General features: G+C 36.8%; 2 protein-coding genes across 3 annotated transcripts; one reads left to right on the top strand and one right to left on the bottom strand.

Annotated features, from left to right (window-relative positions):
- The first annotated feature begins 1,056 nt into the window (after positions 1-1,056).
- Positions 1,057-5,328, top strand: cdkn2c (cyclin-dependent kinase inhibitor 2C (p18, inhibits CDK4)). Of its 2 annotated transcripts, XM_079636691.1 has the most exons (3): positions 1,057-1,188; positions 1,603-2,272; positions 3,971-5,328. In XM_079636691.1, exons 2-3 carry the CDS (start codon positions 2,141-2,143, stop codon positions 4,328-4,330), a joined length of 492 nt encoding a protein of 163 aa, XP_079492817.1. In that variant the 5' UTR covers positions 1,057-1,188; positions 1,603-2,140; the 3' UTR covers positions 4,331-5,328. The 2 variants fall into 2 exon arrangements, with proteins under 2 accessions (XP_079492817.1, XP_079492816.1); XM_079636690.1 differs by having other exon boundaries at positions 1,057-2,272.
- A 4,560-nt stretch (positions 5,329-9,888) lies between these two features.
- Positions 9,889-23,872, bottom strand: rnf11b (ring finger protein 11b). The gene is made up of 3 exons (XM_079638614.1): positions 23,230-23,872; positions 13,815-13,984; positions 9,889-12,261 (listed from the first exon to the last, which is right to left on the bottom strand). Exons 1-3 carry the CDS (start codon positions 23,350-23,352, stop codon positions 12,090-12,092), a joined length of 465 nt encoding a protein of 154 aa, XP_079494740.1. The 5' UTR covers positions 23,353-23,872; the 3' UTR covers positions 9,889-12,089.
- Positions 23,873-24,692: the final 820 nt, after the last annotated feature.

Genomic DNA, 24,692 nt, shown 5'->3' with positions numbered 1-24,692 from the left:
GGGCCGCGGCTGAATTTGAATGGACTTTCTTATAAGTGACTTGCTTGACTACCTTGTGACATTTTACAACAAAAAAAATCATTAAAATAGTTTATCAAAACATGTGTATAGGCTCTGTAGTCAGTTCCCTATTATCTGCAGCATTTTTTCCACTGTTCTACCTCAGTGTAAACCCCCAAAACGAGTTTTTTATTTTGTAAACATATTACAATGCCAACCGTGACTAATCAAACGTTACTAACTTATGATCGTTTAGAAGGGCTGATTTTTTTACAGGTACTCTGGCTAAACGCACATGTTTCCTTGGTGTCGTTGCTGGGTGGGGAAATCTTAAACCTGGTCTTAGCAGCTATGCCAGCCACTAGGCTGGTTTAAAGAGGTTTAGGGCGAATTTCAGTGGGCCAGGTTAAAATATAAGCTTTTCAATAAGCTGAGCACTATCTTGGCCAGATTAGAAAAACAGTAAAACCATACAAACAATAAATAGCCTAAATATAGGCAAACTTAAATGTGTTTGCTGGTTTTAGCTGGTCTCACAGCCTAGCCCACTAAAAAGTGCTTAGAAACCCTCTATAACATCGGAAACAGCATTGCCCAGTTTAATAAGCATGTTTTTAAGCAGAGATGTAATATGTGTCAGTATAGCCTATTAGTGTGTATGTAAACAGCTACATGTTGCTATTCATTCCAATGAATAAACAAAACGATAGGATGGTCAAATATTAACTGGCCGTTTTCAGAAAATGATACTTATGGTGCGCTGGAGGGTAGCATCTAGGCAGTTCACATGACTGAATATAAACATTGCAGTGTTTTACAGTCTTTCCTCCTGAGTTTCACTTCAAACGCACATTTATAGACAGAGAACTCTTACAGTGGGAATACCAACACTAAAAAAGCCTTTAAAGCTCAAAGATGAATGGTTAACATGGCAAACGCGGTGAGAATTTAGCAGAAAGTGCATCTCTCACAGCCTCTCCCCAGCTGCATTACCGTTGAGTCCCGCCTCACTCAGCGTCTGTTAGAAAAGTGGGCGGAAGTAATCGGCCCTTCTTTATTTCAAAAAGTGATGTCAAACAACAGCGGCAGTCTCACTGACAAAGTCAGCTGTCTTGCAACCAGCTTATGAGCCGCTTATGAGCCATTTGGAGAGGATTACTCGATGCCCGCGACGTAACCATCCTGCAGGTATTGGATACAATGTTTTAATTTAAATGATCCATTATGACGTCGTCCATCCTCGGCTGAATCGTCACAGTGTAACTGCAGCTCCGTGCGCGAGGAATCACCACGACAGAACATTCGATATTCACGGCTGCCGTTTGAAATGCTTCCTCGCAGCCTGAAAACCTATTCAAGATTATTTCTACGCGTGTCAACTCGATATAGGCGACTAGTGTCAGTTAACCAGTTTTGATAGCCCTCATGCCAGCGTGCTTTGATGTGCACATCAAAGAAGATTTGCTTTTGACGTTTCATGTTCAAAATGGGCGGGAAGCTTGCATTAAACTTGCAACACATCCTTGCGAACTCACTGGATACGAAATATTAAAAAAAATCCTCGCGAATAACAGTCTTCTCCCTCTATTTATCTGTTTTCAGCGGTCGTTTGAAGGCTTGAAATGACAACATCTGCCAATGCCATGAACGCATTCCAGTTCCCCAGCCCAATGCACCTGCATATAGTTAATATCAGAGGACTCATGAAAGGGAAGTTTGGCTCTCAGACGCGAGCATTTTTCATGTGACTACTACAGATCTGTTTGAATGCGAGATCATATCTGGACCGAGACCACGGCAGAGCTTCATGTCATTCATGGACACGGAAAGGATTCTCTCGCATTGATCATTTAAAGATGATGTTTGTTTTGCTCTGTTTGTTTTTTTCATATATTGCTTGAATGTCCATATATTTGATAAGAAATGGCATGGCATCCCTGTTTTCTCCGTTGGTTCCGATGGCTTCGGTAGGACGATATTAATGTGGGTGGACCTTGGCGCGTCTCCAACGGATATTTTTTTAGGGGGCTGGATGATCGGACTATTTACTACAGCTTTGTAGTACTTTTTCCATATAAACCAGCGTACATTTTTTAAAAAGCAAGCATCAGAGATATTTTGCCTCCTTTGTCAGTATATAATGGCCGAGGACACAGCTATAGATGGACTGAGCACTGCAGCTGCGCAAGGAAATCTGATGAAAATTGAGCAGATACTGCAAAGCAACATGAACGTTAATGAGAGGAACAAGTTCGGCAGGACACCATTGCAGGTTAGACGCTCATCTCCACGAACAACTTTCATATCTAAAGAAAAACGGTGTTTTTGTTTATAATTCATACATCAGCCTCACGAAAACAAATTTTCCTTGCAGTCACCATGAGCAGTGGCCTGGTTGACTTCTAACTAAGCCTGTGGTTTTCTTTTTTTAAAGCTTGCAAAACATATAAAACAGTAGCCCTTAGGCACCTGTTGCAAATCTATATTTTATTATGTCAACAAATGATTGTCACTCGTTATCTGATATATAAAGCATGTATTTTGTGTAACTGAAAACTGTTTTATTACACTATAGTCAGATCACGAGCTAAAGGAAATAATACGTTATAGTTTTTGGCAGCCTTTTACAGATTCAGATGTTATTGTAATTGTTTCAGTTATTGTAATTGTTTTTACAACGTATGTGTAACAACAAAGTTTAATTTTATTGGCTATAAGGCCAGAAGTGATTGTAGATGCTTATGTTTATTTTTTACTTTTATGGGGTAAGATAAAACTCTAGAATTAATACAATTAAAATCATATATTGAACATCCAATAAGCCTCGAGAGGCTGTTTCTACTTTTTAAATTGTTATTTCAGTTATAAATCAAATATTCTACTAATGAGAAGGCCATCTGGACTTTCACCAAGCACAATATCTGTTTAATTTCGGTCAGCATGAAATATGTTGATATTACTCATGTGCTTGTGTCACATATTCACACAATATATTCTCTCAGCTACGGAATGAGTGATAATCTAAACTCTGGGTAATCCCCACAGTGCTGCTATGTATGCCAATGTCTGCCTAAATGCATATGTGGCATATATTTATAGGTGTAGCTGATACATAAAATATTCGTGAAATTTAGTTTGATCAACATTACGATTTCGTGTTAAAATTTATATGAATGAATAAGAAAAAGTGTAGCCTATATTTTAAGTGCTGTGACTGGTCACCATACATTCTATTTATCGTGTTATCACCTTTAAAATGTGTCTGTGATGTGACAAATTAATTTATAAAAGACTATAAACATTCCACGTGGTCTCTTAATTAACGTGAGGTTAAATAAACAAGTAAATGCATGCATTATAATTATCCAAGAATGAGCGGTTTAAAATCGTTTGAGATGGAGCATCACCCATATGAAAATATTCGTATAATGCATGCACTGGTGATCTCGTGAAATTTCCATAAACATAATTCGTAGTAGGATATGTAGATTTTTTTCCTGGGAATGACATCACTTCATATAGGCCTATGTTATCACCAGAGAGTCACAATTTAGGAGGTCGTTATGTGTTTAAATTTCTGTTCGCTTTAAAAAAAAATTTATATCGTTCTGAAGTAGTGGTTATTCTTGCAGCAATTCCTCTCTTCGATTTCTTTCCATTTGCATGACAGCAAAAATGACATCTCTTCCGAGAAATAATAGGTAGCCTACATTCTTTGAACTATCATATATATGCTATACATACATAGCACACACACACACGTCCGTAACTAAAAGATGTTGGCAATTTGACCTAAAAAAATTCATTATTCCCTCATCCATTCATAGCTATACATTTTTTCCTTATAATCTTGATTGAAACCTTCAATAATCCACTCATAATGCTAAAAACATGATCTATGTCATTAATTAATTATTGTAAGAATATTCTTAGCACCTTAACACGTGATCTCTTTGGGTTGCTCTCTCAGGTGATGAAACTTGGCTGCCCGCGCATAGCAGAGACGCTGCTTCGAGCAGGCGCAGACCCAAACGCGCGCGACCCCATCCTAGGACTTACCGTCAGTCACGACGCCGCGCGAGACGGGTATCTGGACACTCTACAGGTGCTCGTGCAGAATGGTGCTGATGTCAATCTTCTTGACAACAAGGGCAACCTGCCTCTGCATCTGGCGGCGCAAGAAGGATGCCTGGATGTCGTGCAGTATCTCGTATCTTACTGCAACACGCAGCCGTTTCTGCGGAACGCAAAAGGCCAAACGCCTCTTGACCTGGCGTCATTGCACAAAAAATATCAAACTGTGGAGTGGTTAGAGAACATTGCGCCCTGACAGTCCAGCTAGAGATTATGATTATGGGCCTGTGTGTTGTGTTGTGTTGTGTAACAGAGGTAGCAGATAAATGCTGAATGAACGATGTTGCATTGCGTGAAATTCAGTGAAACTACCTCTTATTGCGATGTAAAATATTGGGCTCAGGGGCTTGACGTTTTGTGAAGAACAACTAACATTTGACATTGCATGTAATTCACATGGCCCACAATTTCAACTGGATAAATGGTTGTGTTTTTTCAATGAGATATGTTTCAGGTCATATAGTCTCCATTTTAGATTTGTAGATAATTTCTTTCACTATAACTTTCAAGCTCATACCTGTCCTATATGTCCTGTTTTATAACAAAAGAAAATTATAATCTAGATTAATTGATGTGCTCAAAGAAATCAATCTCCTTGTATTGAAGTAATTGCACTATAATGCTCAAAATCCACTTAACAACCCCTGACTGCTCTGATTTTTGTTGTGTTTAGTTTTATGTCATTACATTTGCACTTTTGCTTGTAGCATAATTAATGCATTTTTAACTGTGAAAGATTGTCTTTTGTCGCATATAAAATATTAAAACCTTGCAAAATAACCAAAGACACCTGTTAAACGGTTTCAGTATGCTTTCATGACGTTGTGTTTATGGCCTCGTGTCAGTGAAATACGGGTAGGCCTAGAAAACATTTATGAGACTGTATTAAAACATGGAATATTTGAAACTGTTGTTTGGTGTTGTCGAATGTTTAAAGCAGGCTAAATAAAAACGCTGTGACGTTTGCAATGGCAGAGTTACATATTTTTAGCAGAACACCAGTTGTCTGCCGTTCCCTCTGTAAACAGAAAGCCTGACAGATGACAATTATCAGATTTAGCTTTCGTTGAAGTGAAAAGTCGAAACTAAACGATTATAACCATAACAATTTCCATGGCTCTATAATTCATTTGAATATTGTTACGCTCCGGATTATAATACATATGTTTTTAATTTGTAAAATAAAAGTCATTTAAATATTTTTATGTATAGGGTTTCTTTGTAGGGTTTTTAAAAAGTAATAATAACTGGCAGTGTAACTGTCCGGAGATTGTTTTAAAAAAGACTATAAGCGGGGGTGGGGGGTGGATGTTGGAGTAAATTTGGCATAATCTGCTAATTTTATTTCTTTAAAAATTAACAACGAAGTAATTTTGCTTTAAAATATTAATATTTGAACATCACTGTGGCATAAATAACAAGCAGGAAGATATTCTTCAGACATTTTGACCTTTTCATGACAAGACACGTTTTATTCAGGTCAAACTAAGTAGGCCTAATCCTAAATTCTCTAGACTCGATCATTTATGATATTTGGGGGGGTTGTACATTAATATGTGTGTATATACTAACATCTATTAAAGGTGCAAAGACTGTATTTTAGTAGATGGTGACCTTTTTAGAGTCATTGAATCCATTTTTATAGAAAAAGGTGTGGTGTTTTTTTTTGTTTTTCAAAATGTATGAAACCAACATGAATACAGATTATATATCTAAAAATTTGATTCATGTGTTTTAAAGTAGTAGATTATTAAAATATTATTTCCACAATCTCGGACATCCTTTGTTATTGACCCATATATATCGAACCAACAGCAACAAAAACGCATGCAGTGAAACCTAAATATGCGTCATGCGGGCACATTATTTCTGTGCTTTCTCTCGCAGTATACTAATCTAAAACAAATATTTTGACGTGTGGTGTGTGGCAGACATTCATTTCAAAACCAGACTACAAACAGGACCGAGGACACGTAGCACGAATTATACATGTGCCATATTATCTTGGATAAGCAATGCGCTTTTATTTTTAGGGTTCGTGAGTGTCGTGGATACATGGACTGTTATGTTCGCACAATATTAAAGGATAGACAGTGAATGGTAAAATGGTGACTCTCTGTGAATGTTTTCATGGTCGTGCAGCAGCAGAAATCCGTTAGATCGGTGGGAGGAAACAGTCCGATGCGCGGTGCCAAGATTTTCAAATTTAGGCGCTTTCGGTGTAAAAACGCTCACGATTCTCTCCAAACGCACTCTGCAAGAGAAGACGAAGCTTATAGGGTGTTTGGCGCTTCTAAACGCAGTTTTCATGATAATGGAGATGCCATGCAGTGATCTTCTTCCTGGTTGCGCGGCTGCGTAAAATCTTAGAAACGCACGATGCTTTATTCTTCAAATCGAATCAAATACATTTATGATAATTATTCAGCTCTCAACATGGGTTTATAACGACTGTCAACGATGAAATAGGTAAATAAAATAACTTCTTATAATGTGCAAAACCTCTAGACATGTTTGGGCATGTATATGGTCAGTTTAGCACTCATGGTAAGGTTAACCATTTAAAAAGAAAACTTTATGTTTATTGGGAGAACTATGTGTGAGTTAATCAAAACAATAACTTAGAATCAATATGTAACATGTTGGAATGTATAGCAAGATTATAAGATTTTACTGAAGATTTTGACACATGTCAGTAGGCTACTGAAAGCAAGAAAATGTTGACCCTTGCATTCTCAGTCATGTTGAGACAGATATTGTGCCCATCTGTTCTCTACACATGCGTGATACATTTGATATATTGTTTATAGATTGTAGAATACCTGATGAGAACATCAAAACTGTAATTTCTCTTGAAAGTGTGTGTATAGAGGGCTTTGACCTTTGATGGAGCTGATAGTTAACAGTTATATGCAGTTACAGTGGTCTATGGGTTAATGTAAGAGTGATCAATGTAAAATATAATTTCTCTATACTGGAGAATATTTTAAGAGAGGAATATTTTACTTTAAGTATTTTAATACAATACAACAAAAAATGAATTGCATTAGGGTTCATTCTGATTGCATGAATTTCTGTGTAAACAGATCCTTTATTCTTCATATAGGCCTATAATATTTTAAGCCCAGAATGGGTCACAATTTTTGATTTACTTATTTTTATTTTTCATTGTTGTTATTTAAGTCGCCCTGCTATGAGGTCAGTTCCATTTGAACAGAATGGAGACATGAGGGAGCATCGTGTGGCAGACCTTTCATCTGCATTTCACAAACTGTTTACCCCGGCCGGCGTCTGATTTTTTTTGCAGTGTCTGTTTAATTGCTCAACTGCAATATTTTGTTCTGTCCCAATGAGGTCACCGAATGACAAAATCTTTCAACTTACACCAACCCTTGTTTGTCATTCTATTGATCCAAAATGCATTATTTATTTTTTTGCATATATGTATTTATGTCATGTTTTATATTAATATAATGTAATAGTTTATGTATGTGCATGGGGTAATTGCTTTTCAACCGCAGGGCTTTTTTAAAAACAGTTTTTGAATTCAATAAATGCAAATAATAATAATAATAACATAAAAAAGCGTCCAGGCTGTCTTTCTTGATGTTTGAGAGTTAATGCAGAGTACTGAATAAAACACCCTTTGCTTTACAGCCAAAGAATCACTGATTTTGTGGGCAATATAACAAATTTGCTATGTAATTTATGAGTGTTACAAGAGCTTGTGAGCAGCTGCCAGGTGGAGAGCCACTTGAAAACCCTCTTTGCACAGAAGGGGTGATACAATATGTCCAAAAGCCCTGTCGTGGTGAGGCATTGGCCACAGATACACGTTTATAAGACTTTGGGAAGTACCTCTCACGACTGTGCATTTTGCCTTCCCCTTTCATGAAAAATTAATTCACTGTGCATTTTGCTATCCATTTTCATGAAAAATTAATTTGTGGTTGCAGTTACTGATAGATAGATAGATAGATAGATAGATAGATAGATAGATAGATAGATAGATAGATAGATAGATAGATAGATAGATAGATAGATAGATAGATAGATAGATAGATAGATAGATAGATAGTCTGCTTTGCTCCCGGTAACTTACAGTATTTTGGAAAAACGCCTTTTTAAAGCTGATCAGGAATCGTTACACCTGAACCGTTTTTTATTAAAAGTGCACCTAAGTTTTTATGTCACTTGCAGGTTGCAGAGCCTCTATGCAAACTATATATCTGAGTAGCAGATATTAAACAAATATGTACATATTTACATATATGTAAATAGCCTATCCATAGAAGAGGAATTTTCACAGGGACTGTCAAGTCAGGTCAGGCCAGGTTGCCACAGTTGTAAATTGAGTACATTGTGTTAGTCAGTAATTAAAATGCTTTTTGAAAATATTTCCAGGTATATTGATATTTTAATCAAATATATTTGTTTAATATTTAGATTTAAATGTAATATTTAACATTTAAATAAGATATTCTTCTCAAATCAACGGCAATACAAAGCAGGATCACCAAACCACATAGAGTAGGCCTAGGCCTAGTGTGAGCTAACATGTTTAATGAAGTGTCTTTTTTCCTTGGCAATAAGGATGAACGCACGTGTTAAGTATTTGTTTTGTTTTGTTTTGTTTTTGCAGCCAAGATTTTAAGGTATGAGCCAATACAGAAACTGAAAATAAAACTTCACTTGGACATATTCGCTGGAGTAAAAAAGTGTGACAACAGGCCCGTGTTCCCTATATGCCCTAATATGGTTTGCAGTCAAAAAAAAAAATATCTTGGCAAATGTGTATTATTACAAAAAAATCCTCTCATAGCCTACTAAATTTACTTTACAAAGACATCCATCACTAACTGGTTAATGGTACTGTAGGCCTACTTAATGTATATTTACAGGATAACATAGCCTACATTACATTTTTCACGTTTTTTTTTTCTAGGTATGGCCAACCCTTAATAAAAAAAATCGAGTTTTAAATCTAAGTTGAAATGGCTGGGTATAGCACACATATATATCTATGATAGCATATAACAAAAGTGACTCAGCAGTTCATGTGCTTCGACATGAAAGTTATAGCGCCCTCTTTTGACGCACAAATGCTCCTGCAGATTGTCTTGTTTTTTACCCGTTTTTATGAGCAGAATTTCAGTATAATTTAATTACAAAGTGACGTCATTTTACAAATAACAACGAGTTAATCATTTAAAGACGGGTATCGATTTATAATAACTTTCAATAATACTAATAATAATAATGAATATAGGCTACAGTGGCAAGAATACGGGTGTGAGCCTTTGGAAAACTCATATAATTAGGCTAATTTAAGTCACAATTACAGAAAAACAATATTAACAATTATAAATATGTAAAAAGTACAATTGCTCGTGTGTTAGGCTATTAGCTTAGTCAGATTATTTGTCTATAACTGTAACCTAAATTAAGATCAGACGACATTTTATGAGTAAGCTACAGAAATATATACCGGTATGTGTGTGTATGTGTGTGGTTTCACAACATTCTAACTATATGTATACATGCCACTTAATGATCAGTTAAGCATTATATAATGTCAATGACATTTTTTATGAAAATTTATATTCAAATACAATAATAAACACAAGCAGACCATTTCATAGCATAAATTCTATTTATTATTTGCCTGTAGTACATAGAAGATGCATAATTTTATATATACATGTTTATGTATATATATATATATATATATATATATATATATATATATATATATATATATATATATATATATATATATAAATATATATTCACAGACAGACAAACGGGAGACTCTCACAGCCTTACTCACACGTTTCACATACAAACAGATCACAGATAATGTCCATGTGCTCCCAGCACATCATGGAGAATCAGTTTCATGTATGGCATTGCATTGATGACATGTCTCTCAGGAGCAAAAAGTGTCTGTGAACGCTGTTTATTACGTCCAAATGCTCAATCATCATCATCATCATCACTCCGTCCTCCCGATGCTGGTGTAGAGCCCCCCCGTCAGCCCAGGACGTCCAGCCAAAAGCCTCCTGCTAGTCTGGTCTAAGGCAATGGAGCTCCACGTTGTGTGGAGAGACCGGAAAAAAAGAGAAGACAAAAACTAAAACTAAAAGTACTGTGCAAAAACAGGTCAATGGATTTTTCTATGAAGAATATATCCTCCTCCACCTTCATTAACTACACACTTACAGTCACTCCACACAAGGCATGAGTTCAAACACGAGAACAAAAAAATATCTTCACTTCAATAGCAGCCACTAACCACCAGAACTTTTTCTGTTTTGATTGATTAAGGGGACAGATTTAATGGGTACATTACCCACTACCAGTTCTCATTTCTAACAATTACTTTGTCTTTATATAAAACTTGAGAGTTAAGAAAAATAGAGACTTGATTTCTATGCTCTTGTGCTTTTTTTTATAGTCATAGACAGAGCAAGAGGGCTGGGCGTAATTTCACCAAACACAAACCATCTTTCATTTCGAATAAACATCAAACAGCTATTCATGCACATCCCGGCTTTGGGTGTGATCATCCACTGCCCGTTGTCTAGTATTCCACAAAAACCGCAAATTAATGCCAAGTATTTGAAGTCTATGGGAAAGAAGTTTTTCCCACAAAAAAAAACAAAAGGGAAAAACACTCGCTATTTGCTTAGCTGAATCTATAAGAGATTCAAATGTTTCTTTTTTTTAGGCTTATGAGTCCCTCATGATGTCATAAAGACTTCTTTTAAAGTATCTGGTACTGAGAATTCAAATAAAAGTCACTAAAATGTATATCATTGCACTATGTACAATAAAGTTAACAAAACACAAGTGCATCAGCAATGAAGGTGAAATTCTCGTTATCGAGCAGTTTCGCACACTCATATGTGTACTTTTGTGAGTCATATGTTCTATATTGCATTAATCACTATGAGGCTGACCTCACAGCCACCTTCAGACTTTTGATGACTTCAGTGTTTTTTTGTCTGTAAATACAATTTTTCAGTTGTTACTACAATAACAGTAATGATGATTTTAAAACTATGTAAAACAAAAACAAAAAAAAAACATGATTCACAAAGCAAAAAGCAACATAACATTACAGCTTGACCAACATGTGAGATCAGCCACTATTTTGACATTTTAAATAATGGAGGTTATATATATATATAATATTGTATTATTATTATTAATTTATTCATTAATTGCTCCCCCAAATCCATCCAGATTTGGTGCTCACAACCAATCCAGAGAAATTATAATTTCTCAACACAAACTGGGCAGCTGAAGTGTTCATAGAGTAGTTTAAAACAAGTAAACAAACATACAAACTCAAAAGCTATAGCATGTGGTTAAATAAAAGTTGTATGCGATGATTCCTGCGTGCATATGCGTGTACGTTGGGCTTAATTCTTTGAGTCAAAAGTGCAAAAATCATGAGGAAACTTTTTTTACTTTGCATGTGTGTGCAATGCTATTTGTTTTGCTCCACTGCAGCTTCTGCAGAAATCAAACAAGCCCTTTATGGAAACAGACACTGAGAAAGAAAGAAATAAATAGAGATTGAACGTTGAAGAGGTGTCCTCCAGTACGTTCCTCGAAGGTTCGTCTCCTTCCAGTGTAAATGTTGCTACAGTGGAATGGTGCGTGACCGGCTTGTCTGGGTGTCGTCAACAAGAGACAAAAGGAAATCGCATGATAAAGTCGTCAGGGTGCAAAAGGGCTCCTGCAAATTTCCCTGTCCAGCAGGACAATGCAGGAGGGGTTTAATTATCACTGTGGCCTAGCAGGTCCTCCTTTTTTTCCCATGATGCCACAGGCACGCCATTCCACGCCCCAGTCGAGTGGAACGGTTGTCTCTTTATGCAAAAGGGGCTGTGTGAGGACAGGACCGAGGGCTGTGTGCGCAGGGCGGGGATCAGTGCAGGCAGTAGTCAGTTAGTCTCATAGGACGAGAGCAAGGCAGCATCTACAGGCTCCATACAGGAGGGGCACGTGAAGGACCTCATCAGCCAGTCGTCTATGCAGTCCAGGTGGTAGATGTGCATGCAGGGGAGGAACCGAATGGGGTCACCGTACACAAAGTCCATCATGCAGATCACACACCTGCGCAGAGAGAGAGAACGTGTTAACACACACCGCGATACGCTGGACTACAAAGGGCACAGCTTTTCCACAGGCTGGGCGTAACATACAGTTTAAAAGTTGGTCACACCTTGCTGGATGTTGAAGTGGAATTTGAATGGGAAAGAAAGGTATTGACTAAACTGCTATATATATATAAAAAAAAAATTTGTTTGTTTTTTGTAAGCCATCTTCAGGTTGTTTGGTTTAATTTAAATTAAAGCATTACACGTATATACACTACAGTTCAGAAGTTTGAAAATAAGTTTCTTATGCTCGCCAAGACTACATTTGTTTGATCAAAAATACAGTAAAAAAAACATACTATTCTGAAATATTATTACAATTTAAAGTAACTTTTCTATTTGAATACATTTTTTAATATTATTTTATTCTTGTGATGGCAAAGCTGAAATTTTAGCATAATTACTGTCACATGATCCTTCAGAAATCATTATAATATGCGGATTTGCTGATCAGGAAACATTTCTTATTAATGTTGAAATCAGTTGTGTCGCTTTATATTTTTGTGGAAATATTTTTTTCAGGATTCTTTGATGAATAGAAGCATTTGTTTCAAATGTTTTTTTTGGTCACATTATAAATGTCTTTACTGCCACTTTTGAACAACTCATTCCATCCTTGCTGAATAGAAGTATTAATGTCTTTTTAAAATGTTTTAATGGTATATATTTAAAAGGAATTGCCAATTTAGTTCAGCACAAGAACATTAGCTGTCAAAAGATTAAAATGATTAATGCCGAAAAATAGCCTTCCCCTTCCCTTTCAAAACAATGTGCATTCATTGTTATTGCGGTTTCATTGTAAAATAATGACTGACTGCTTTTACTGGTTTAACTGAACAGTGAACAATTTCCCTTTCTGCTCTTGGTCAGACAACAGTGCCATCTTAAACTTGCACTATTGGTTAAGCTGAAGTTTCTGTCAGCTTAGTTGGGGCGTTCATACAGAGCGATGTTTGATACAGTGACAGAGACAGTGTTTACACATTTGGAAGGCTTTAGATTATGAACGGCTAATTTAGAGGTTTCGGAATAATAAACTGGGATAGGAAAACATATTTAAACAACTTTATCCCTGTGTTTGCTTGTATTTTTGATATTTTATACTCGTTGAACTTTAATGAGAATTAAATCCCACCATATAAACTCTGCAAATCAATAGTTGTGTTAAAAGTCCCAGCCGGCAGTTAAAACGTCTCCATCATTTACTGATAAGGAAGACCCATGCTGTTGCTCTTACTCCGAGCAGTCTTCAGAAATCATGCAAAAGAGAATGAAATATCAAAATTGTCAAAATGCATTATAAATGTAGGAATAAAACCGCTCAACGTTTAAATAATCTCCGATTTAACATGTAGTCCTAATCATAGCAGATTTCAGCTTAACTGGATTCCTTTCCCCTCACTGTAAACGTGCGTTCAGGGTTTTGAGCTCGACTGAAATAAATGGTGCTTTCAGTACCTTTAATATAACTAAGAAGCAAACAGACAGACACACAATGTCATCACTCACTCTCGAATCTTCTTCTCGGTGCCGTCACTGCCTGGATCATAGACACCTTTAGGAAGATGCTGGATGAGACCGATCCTTTGAGCGATCCGCACCTGCTCCTCTTCAGTCAGTTGGGTCGCCAGACGGGCCTGGCTGGGAGTGGGGTGGTACACCGGCACATGGATCTGCTCCTGAAAACACACACATATATTATAAGAACATATACAATAGTGAAATGTTATGAATCACTGTTTCATAGGGTTTGAGACCTTTAACCACTTTTAAAATTATGCATATATGACTTGTCCAGAACTGACTAAACAGCAATACAATGTTAAATACAGTTATGAGTAAGCATCTTGATATTTGAGGCACATGCAAGCAAAGCTCCACTAGGGGGCGATCTCTCTCTTTCTGCACCATTTTGATGCGAGAGGCCCAAATGGGACCATATTGAGTCCAAAGGGTACTTATGAAGAGAGGGATGTGAACAATAGCTCCCATTGAGACAGGTGCCTGCTCAGCATTCACTACTCAAAGCTGTTTTGGGAGACGGAGTATGTTTAAGCTCTGTGTGCTAGACACTCTGCTGAAAACTGCAACTAAAGAGTAGAACAAGTTGATGTTACAGTGTTGTTTGTTGCAGATTGTTAACTAAAGGCTATAAAAAACATAAGATTATTTATTTTAAAAGAGAAAAACTTTTATTTTTAAAATAATACTAAAACAAAACTTTTAAAACTTTTTTTAATGTGACACTTCATAAGTTTAAATACCCTTTACCATACACTTTTTCTATTTACTAAAAAAATTGTAATCTTTTGGCACCATCCTGATGAAAATTGCACGCACGCACGCACGCACGCCACACACACACACACACAATAATATAACATCCAAAAATCAAAATGTAAAATAACTTGTAAAAATACCAAAAAGATTTTCTCTTGTTTTTTAAAATGTTGTTAAATATCTTTTTAAAAAATGACATAAGGGGTATGTAAACTAGTGGAAAAAAGAGAGGCATGAACTTGTGAGCACAACTGTATTTCCCTAATCTCCATTCCAGCAATATAACATAACCACTAGGCCCAAAAGGGGGGACATTAATATATTGTTTCAGGTGTCAACGATTTTACCCTGGAGTTCAGATCACGTCTCCCTTTAAAACCCTACAATAAATTAGCCTCGTAAATGAGTGTTGATTTGTGAATGGTGGTGTCGATGGTTATTGGACAGGAGGTTTCACACTCAGTGAGCTTGCAGTCTTGGGATCAACAAAAACCATCAGTACTGCTTTGGCTCAGAACAGCCACACACAGCCTAATATGTAGATATTGCTCTACATGTAATACTTGGCAGATATTACTTCCTTACATTATAAAGCTCCAAACCACATGCATATACGCACCACGACAGTGATTAATCAAAAGTAGGACATGTTTCCACACAGGGGAGTACCGGTAATGCCCATAAGCAGGAGTGAGACAGATTCTGTAGAAACCAGGCCTGAGGACTGGGAGGTGCTGCTGGGAAAAGCAACCATGGCGTAGAGCAATTCTGACTTCAGATCGGATTAAAGGTGAGCTTTGAGATCAGGTTCAGCGCTCTCTTGACAATTAGGTCACACGGTGGCCATATCGAGTCCTACAATCACATGACGGACACATCAGACAGGTTACACTGCCAACTCGAAATACAAACTTCTTTGTACACCGGCTAGACCCAATCAAATAGAAGGAATGTTTGTGAGGCACATACACTTACTCATAATGTAGCGATCAACATCGCAATCAACATTCTGTGATCCAGCAAATAAAGGTGTGTGTGTGTGTGTGTGTGTGTGTGCGTTTAGCTGGAAGCAGAACAGAAACATGATCGTTCTGACAACGACAGTGTCGTCTTCTCTGGCAGTCTCTGAAACTCTATAGTCGCTGCCAAGTTAGTCAATGACTGCACATTATAAATGCATGTTATTTGAAATCTTAAATAATTGGTATAAAATATATAATATAATATGTTGCTCTGTTAGGGATGTTTAAACAAAGATGAACTGAATATTACGAATATTATATACTGGTATATATATATATATACACATATATATTTGATATATATGGGAGCAATATATATATATATATATATATATATATATATATATATATATATATATATATATATATATATATATATATACACACATTGCTTTGCAAGATAATTAAATCAAATGATGACAAAACATCAGATTTGTGGAAAAGGCTTTGTTGTGTAAAAGTTATTATATCAATAAAACAACATTAACAAGAAAAAGAAAATCATCACAAACTAACGCATAAGATTAAGGGAATCATAAGCAGTGAGGGACAATTCTACACTAAACATTTACCTGTAAGATGTATTGTAGTGGGCAGTTATGAAAATGTTGATTTGGACGCGTCATATTTCAGTCTTCAAGTGCACAGAACTATAGACACGTCGCTGTTAAATTGCTTGTTTGAGAACAACGCGAACAATAATCAGGCAATCCATTGCAAGAGAATGATTTGATTGGTTCAAAGAAACAGACAGACTGAGACAAAGAGATGAAGGGAAAAATAAACGAGAGCTGTCGAGCGGGGAATTCTGTTTGGTCTGGTAGGCTTTGGTGCTAAACAAAGCATGTCGTGGAGTATCCGGCCCTCCCTCATTACTGGAACAGACATCCAGCGGTCCATTTTCTGCTCTCTTTCTCCAAGTCTGTTCCAATAAAGCCTAAAAAGCACCACTCCTTCCCTGGACTCACTGGACTAGACAAAACAACCCAAACCTTCACTGCATTGCATGCTTCCATTGCCTCTAGATCCCAAGAGACAACAAAACAAAAGCGTAAACCAGTAAATTAACCATTATTCCTGATAACATTGTCATCTACAGAGTACTGACTTTTCTTTAGAAATTAAACTGAATGGCTGATACAGTGCTTTCACAACAAACATAGAAGTGAAGAAATATTACTGTGCTTCATATTACAGTGCATAAATATCACTCGATCAGCCCAAAATAAGGCTACAAGCTAGCATGACTCAACCAGACACACAACCACCAACTTTAGCATCTCCAACACTACTACATTTAACATTAGCTTCCCAAGCTACACATAAGCTACCAAGATAATACTGGAGCTGTAAAGGGGCATATATCTTTAAATACATTACATAACTAACAAAGGATAAATCGATTGATGGATAGTACAACTTCACACAAGACGGACTGTTGTGTACAGCATTCAAACTTTAAATCGGGCTGAAATCAAACTTTTTTTTGCATGTTAACATACCAAATGTGTTACGGGAACAGAAATTTCCAGCACCTGCTTTGCACTCCGGGGCAATCAACTCTTTCTTTTTCTGTCTCACACACCGTTTGTCCTTTTCTTAGCAGTGAGTGGGCTGAGGAGGTGGACGCTTATCTGAGCACAGGAAGGTTAAACAAACAGCTGTTTGAGTGCTACAAGTCAGCAGAGCAGAAAGGGTCTGTACCAGCTCAGCACAAAATCAGGTCTCCATTACCAAACAAGAACACAATCACCACACTTACATGTACAGGTATATACACAAATACATATATATATATATATATACATTTCTCTCTGTGTGTATGTGTGTGTGTGTGTTCTTGTTTATGTGATTTATGATGAGGACACAAATTTGTGTATTACACTGGTATTACAACTTAAACGTGGTTTATGAGAACATTTCACGAGTCCTCAATTCAAATAGCTTAGAAAACATAAAAAAAATGTTTTATTAAAAATGTAAAAATGCAGAATGTCTCCTGTGATGGGTAGCTTTAGGGATAGGGGCAGTGTAAGGGGATAGAATATACAGTTTGTACAGTATAAAAACCATTATGCCTATGGAAAGTCCTCACAAGTATAGCAAAACAAACTTTGTGTGTGTGTTAGTGTACACTGTATATACACACATACATCGCTTCTTAAGCAGTGTGACACAAAAATTACATTCAGACCACACACTGTTTGGATACACTGGTACTCAGACACAATTTCAGCAGTGCCAGACTGAGGGGAATTTGGTTACAGGGAAAACATTACAACTAGGCTACTTGTTTATGCAGTACACTAGCTAAATACGTTTCTGGTGAGTCCTAAGTAAAGTGTTGTTTTCTATTTGTAATTCACAAGATTGTCATAAAATGGATGTTTTGCATTTCTTTAAAGTGTGCTATGTGTTAAGTTACACAGATTCAGGTCCCTAAATGGTTAAATGTTTAGTCTCTGACACTTAAAAAGCTGCAGGCCCGTTTCTTCACACTTTGCAGACGTTTATCCCATATGAATGGTTCATTGTGTACACTGCATGGGTTTCCCCACATTGAAAATCAACACCTTTCATCAAATACTTCTTTTTTTAGAAATGAGCGTCAACCATGCTAAAGCTCTCCTTCTGTCCCGCTTTAGTTCAGTAATTCTGTCTATTCTCACATGAGGTCTCTAACAGCATGAAATTATGTACTAAATGAAAACCCATCATATAAAAGTGTTAGATGATTTTAAAAATTCACTTTTGTTACACACATTATGACTGTGTATAATTTTTACACATTGTCACATTGTCACAAAATTTACACATTGTCCAACAATTGTGGCTCATTCTTTCAAAAGATAGTGTAACTAGTTACTCAGGAGACAAAAGCATCAGTGCAGAGAGTGTGATATAAAAAATAAAAAAACTTTGTAAATACCAATAATGAACAGAATATTTGTATTATGTGTCAATCAAGCTGTAATCCTGCAAAAAGTGCAAAAACATTTCATCGTATTTAGGATGCATATAATGCTAGCTAGCTACAAAATTAGACTTTGCAAGACAAAATAGTCTGCCATTTTATTCCAAAAAAAAAAAAAAAAAGTGTCATTTCCAGCATCATAAATCATTTACACATTATGCTATTAAACAATGCATCATTTTAGACGTGGTGGAAATGTTTATGAAGTATTTTCTGAAAGTCTACCAGGCCAAAAGTGTCCATAGCTTAAAAAAAAAACAGAAAGTGTTAGTGAGGGAGAAAGTGAGACGGGTAAAGTGAGGGTAAGGATTTAGGATTGAGTATGTCCACTTAAGATGAGCTGTCAGGCTAGGTGACGTGAGCCATGTCGAGCTACAGCACGATAAACAGAGAATCAATTGATGAGTGAGCAGTGTAGAAACCACAACACTTTTTAGGATAAAGGAAACCTCCATTGTTGGCTCCTGCACAGTCTTTCTCTCTCACAGACGTGCTTATCTCACCACGTCCAGCCCCACACGCATGAGTCAGCAAATGCTGTCCACTGCTTTCCAAACTACCAGGAAGACCTCATATGTCTCTTCATCGCTCAGGTTCACCGTTTCAATCAGATGCACCACACAGCACCGAAACACTAACAGGTTAGCTTTACTTTTTAAACTGTATTTACTGTTCAGACCAGAGCGGTTATTCTGAAATAGAGCCGTTCTCATCTGTTTAGTCTCTGTCTGAGACACAGGGTGTGAAACTAGGCTAACTCTACTGAGCTCCTTACACAATTGTGCTAATGCTTCTTAACACAGCAGCTAAAGAAAGCCAGGAACCATGAGAGCTTTGATAAGATATCAACCGCTACAGAAAACCTAAATGGAAAGGTTTAACGGAAAATCGAAATAAATATACTTAACCGATCAAGAGCAATTGAAATCAAAAGTGAGAGTAAAGACAATTTATAATGTTACAAATCATTATATTTCAAACAAATGCTGTTCTCTCTCAAATTACCAAAAATATTAAGCAGCACAGCCATTTTCAACATTGATAATAATAAGAAATGTTTATTATTAGAAGGAGCATGTGACACAGGTTAGCCCTCACAGGAAATTTTCAAATTTAATAAATATATTAAGATAGAAAACGGGAATTTATATTGTTATATTTAAAATTTCCATGAGCCTATTTTATCAAATGAAATGCATTTACTCTTTCCAATTCAACTTTTCATTCAAATTGCAAAGCTAATCTTACAGGTTGTGAAAAGATTTAGAGTGAAAATCTGACCTGTTAGACCAGCTTAAAAAAGAACTTTTTAAGCCCTCTGCTAACATTCCCGCTTCATTTTCTGACTTCAAACACATAGTTCTCCTTTTCTGCACACAGTTAATGTGGCATATTATGAGAGAAACCTTAAAGTTCACCATAAAATGAAAGTTCTGTCATTATTTATTCACCCTCATGCCATTACCATTTTATGACTTACTTTCTTCTGTGGACCAGACCAGTTATTTTGAAATATGTCTCAAGTGTTTTTTGTCCATACAATTAAAGTTAATAGGGTCCAATGTTATTTCAGACCCTATAGGCTAAGTAAGGGATAATGTATAGCAAGGCGGTTATTATAGCGAATATAATCCCGACGGGCTGATCGCGAAGCGGACCCGCCTCGCTATACATTATTCCGCTTATTACATGGATACCTACCAAATAAATCAATAATTTGACACAAAATATTGATTTAAAAAGGAGATTATTGATTTTAAAACGATTGTATTGCTTCCGTTAAAGAGCACCGTGTCCATGGCAACGCTCTGTTTTTCATGGCAACGGTGTGTTATACTTAGCAGCGGTCTGTTATCAAGAAATAACAGACCGCATTCTACATTAGAATTCAACCAAGCCATGTAATAATGCCTTTCATTGTATGGACAAAACTAGTTAAAATATTATATCTGAATAAAGAAATTCATACAGGTTTGGACACGAGGGTGAATAAATTATGACAAAATTTACATTTTTGGGTGAACTATCTATCTAGCCGATCACGACTTGGATGGCTTCATTGTGTTTGTGTTCTGAAAGTAGTAACGTCAAAGTATTCAAAGTGTTCTCGCAAGTTTTTGAAGGCTTATGAATGAGGCCATTAAAACGGCATTTACAACTATTTACTGCTGCACACTAAAGAACCCTTTATAACTTTACAAAAATAAGCAGAACAGATTCTGTACATACTTGAGAGCATAGGCAGCCCATTCTAGCTCCCTGCCTGAGACTCTGGGGGAAAAAACGTCAAGCATTCTTGGCAGGCGACGCAAAAATGTGCTGAGATTGGGAATGATTTGGGTTCTCAAGGGGGCCGTGCAAACAGACCTCCTGTCTGTCCAGCATTCCGACAATAGGGCGAAGCGTGCCATCGGAATATTGCACCGAGCAGCAGTGGCGTTAACAAACGCTGGGTGAATTCAGCACAGCGCTGTCTTCTTTTGCTCTTTTTTTCACACCCTTGTCTGATCTTGCACCCAAGAGACTCAATAACTTCACAGAACAGAAAGCCGAGCATGGTTTTTGCTGGTGTTCAGCAGAAAGGTGCGTCTTCTTGAAAGACACAGCCCAGTAACACAAGAAAGATATTAGTGGCACATTTACATGCATTTCATGTTTGCATTTCAACCCTGGAGATGATGATGTATGAAAAAAATAGATGCTATTTATTCCCATATAACATAGGAGTTCATTATATGGAGTGCAAATAAATAATTATCGTAAAAGATAAAGCAGCAGCCACTGGAAAAGATAATTACTAGAAGTTAACACTCTTAAAAAATGAAAGTGTCAAAAGGGGGTTTGACAGTTATGCCATTGAAAAAATATTATGGAGTTTTAAAAGAACCATTTTTTTCTTAGTGTGAAGAACATTTTAATAATCTGAAGAACATTTTTCACTATAAAGAACCGTTTGTGCAGTGGAAAGGTTTTATGGATGTTAAAGGTTCTTCAAGAAACCAGGTGCCAATAAGGACGTTCATTTTAAGGGTGTAATATCGCAAATGGATACGGTCACAAAACAGGTCTGATAACTCTCTTCTGCAATCTTTATACATGCAACACTACCTAGAAATGTTTTATAAACCTGCATGTATAAGCTACTTTATAAACTGTGGTTCTCAATCCCCTGGCCCATCAGAACATTCAGGCTGTTTCTAGACGACTATGCGGATGGGGAAGTGGCAGAACGCTGTTAGTACAGCTGATAAGTGCAAGGAGCACAGCACAAAACGTCCCACCTTCTGCTTTCATTGGCTGGTTGCTTCCACTCCGTGCCAATCATCAACAAGATAATCCAGCCAAAATTGAAACCAAGATTGGAGAGGAAGTTCTAAACTTCTGGAGGAAGGTTTTGCATAAGAGGATTTATAACAGTTATATCACAGTAGTTGAGGAATGCATATCTGATTATGTTTTGGAACCTGATGGGTCGATGGCGATTTGCTAATGGCGAAGCACAGTTTGTTGGTATCTTTTTGTAAAGCAGATAAGATCAATACACATTACACAACAAAGAGGATGTAACAGCCATCACAGCAGCAAACATGACTAAAATACAACAGAGCTCAGACATCCTCTCAGCTTAATGCACAAACATTATAACCATGTTGCTTCTTAAAAAACATAGTGACAGTACATAAAATGTTTGCCTATGGCAGTGTTTACACGATTAGCCTATTCGTTTCAATATGGCTTGCATCGCCCAACACAAAGACATCCAGTCAAACCCAGTTCCCATAGAAGTTAAAACGTGTTGACATGTGATGAATGTGCTCCATTTAAACAAAGTAATATGAAACATGACATCATTTTAAACAGCATGATCTCATGACTTGAACTTAACTGATTGCAATGTGGAAAATCCCCAAAAGCAATGGTTCTCAACCCTTTTGACTCTCCATGCAGGACAATGTTGAAAGGATGACTCATTGTCTTATTTGAAATATTTTAAGCCATCTTGCGGCCCCTATGGAAGTTTGCAGAGACACCAGCTAGGATGCCCTAGTGCAGAGATCCCAAACCAGGGGTGTGTGTGTGTGTGTGTACAACAAGGGTATGTGGCAAGATTTAAATGAAAATACATATAAAACTGCTAATAGATGATTTTTTTTATTTTTTATACAATTTAGTGTGGGGCACTAAAAAAAGGACACAAATGGGCTGAGGAACACTACCCGGGAGAACAACATCGCAATGACGTCACAATTGCAAACAAAGCGCGTCACAATCGGAATTGTTACTTTGTCGCAATAAAGCTGGTGCTGGTGAATCAACTCGCCACGGAGGCAGCAGTAAAGATGAAATGACAGGCTGTCCATCTGTTCGGACGGTCTGACGTGAATTGTAGGCCAAGTTTATGTCGAACAAAGAGGATTTAGTATAGCACAGAAGCACACTGTCTAGAGCGAAATTAAACAGATGGAGCTCCTGCTGCAGCCTTGTGTTACATAGATAGCATACATCATTATATAGAGTGCATTGATATTTCACATGATCAATATAGCAATGTGAATGTTAATATTAAAAAGCAGGAGCGTGCATGAGAAAGGTGCTAGTCGAAAGGAAAGTTTCTTTGTTTATTCTAAAAGGTTTTTCATAAGCTTACCTGATATGGAGGTGGCGGTTCCTGATCCGGATCGTTGGCGTCACCGAAACTGGCCCTGTCTGACTGTGATTCGTGGAGCAAGGAGATATCATCCGAAGTGGGAGATTTCAGACAATTCCCCATCTCCTTTCCAAACTCCTTGTTATCTAAATGTTGAAATCCTGCCTATCTCTTCCTGTCCGCCCTTAATCACTCCAACCAGACTTCTGTCCTTTTAAACAGAATAACTAAACGTCTATCATTTATTTAAAATGATCCGATCACCATTAGAGATCCTGACGGAGAAAAACAAACCATTGTCGACACACAAAGAACACTGGCAAAAAGTGTTATACACGGATATGAAACGATGCTTTTATAAACACACACAGTTTAACCCTGTCAAATACGTATATATGCCCTAAAACCGTGTTATGTAGTGTTGTCCTTTTCTCCTCGTCCCAACCGTAAACACTGCTTAGCCTACAACGGATAATTTCTACAATATCAAATATGCGCTCGCTCTCAATGGCGACTCAGGCAATGTTGCCTTTCAGGCAGTCACTTTAAGTCCCGCCTCCCGTGCTGTGTGGACCAATAAGGGGGTTTCTTCTTTAGTAAGGAAGTTATTAGTGGTTATTCGTCACCCAATCATATTGCCGACTTAGAACACCAACAACAAGGGGGTTTAAAGCCTGTAAACTTGACCGCATTAGGCCGCTTTAAAGGCATATTTCACTCGAAATAAAAAATGCTGTCATTATTACTTAACCTCATATAGTTGTGAAAATATATGCCTTTACTTTTTTGTGAAAAAAAAAGAAAACAAAGAAGAAGATTAGGCAGATTAAGGCAGTCCATTCACTATAAAATTGCACTGGAGGTAAAAGGTTGAAATAAATCGTGACCACTGTTGCGGAAAGTTACTTTTAAAAGCAATGCGTTACAACGCTGGTATGTTACATGATAATGACAACATGGTGATTGTAGCAAGTCCGTATTACATTCATACTCCACACATGATACAATATAGAACATCAACATTTTAGCAGTCGCGAATTAATTGCATGTTTAAAAATAGTACCCGATTTGGGAAGCAGCCTCTTCAGGATTTTTTTTTTACAAATGTGATTTTTATCTTCAGCAATTTTTGACTATGGTTGAATTGGATCATCAAAGGTCAGCAGCAAAGACATTGGTTAATAAAGTAAGATACACGTATTTAACATTTTGTAATGGCAATCTTTGCTTTGCTGTACCCCTAGCCTTCTATTTCTTATACTTATCTTTAATAAGTATAAGATAAAATAATATAAAAAAAAATATTTTGCCAACAATAAACATAAATTGCTCCTACAACATTTAATCATTGAAGGTTTCTGTAATATTCTGAGTTTGCAATTCAGTTTTTATTCGTTTTAAGGAATGCTGTTTTTGTGCAAGCGAGATAAGTAAATGCATGCTCACATTTAGTCTAGAACTAA

This window comes from Phoxinus phoxinus (assembly GCF_949152265.1).
Source record: "Phoxinus phoxinus genome assembly, chromosome: 15".
NCBI lineage: Eukaryota > Metazoa > Chordata > Actinopteri > Cypriniformes > Leuciscidae > Phoxinus > Phoxinus phoxinus.
This window is presented reverse-complemented; position numbering and strand designations above follow the sequence as displayed.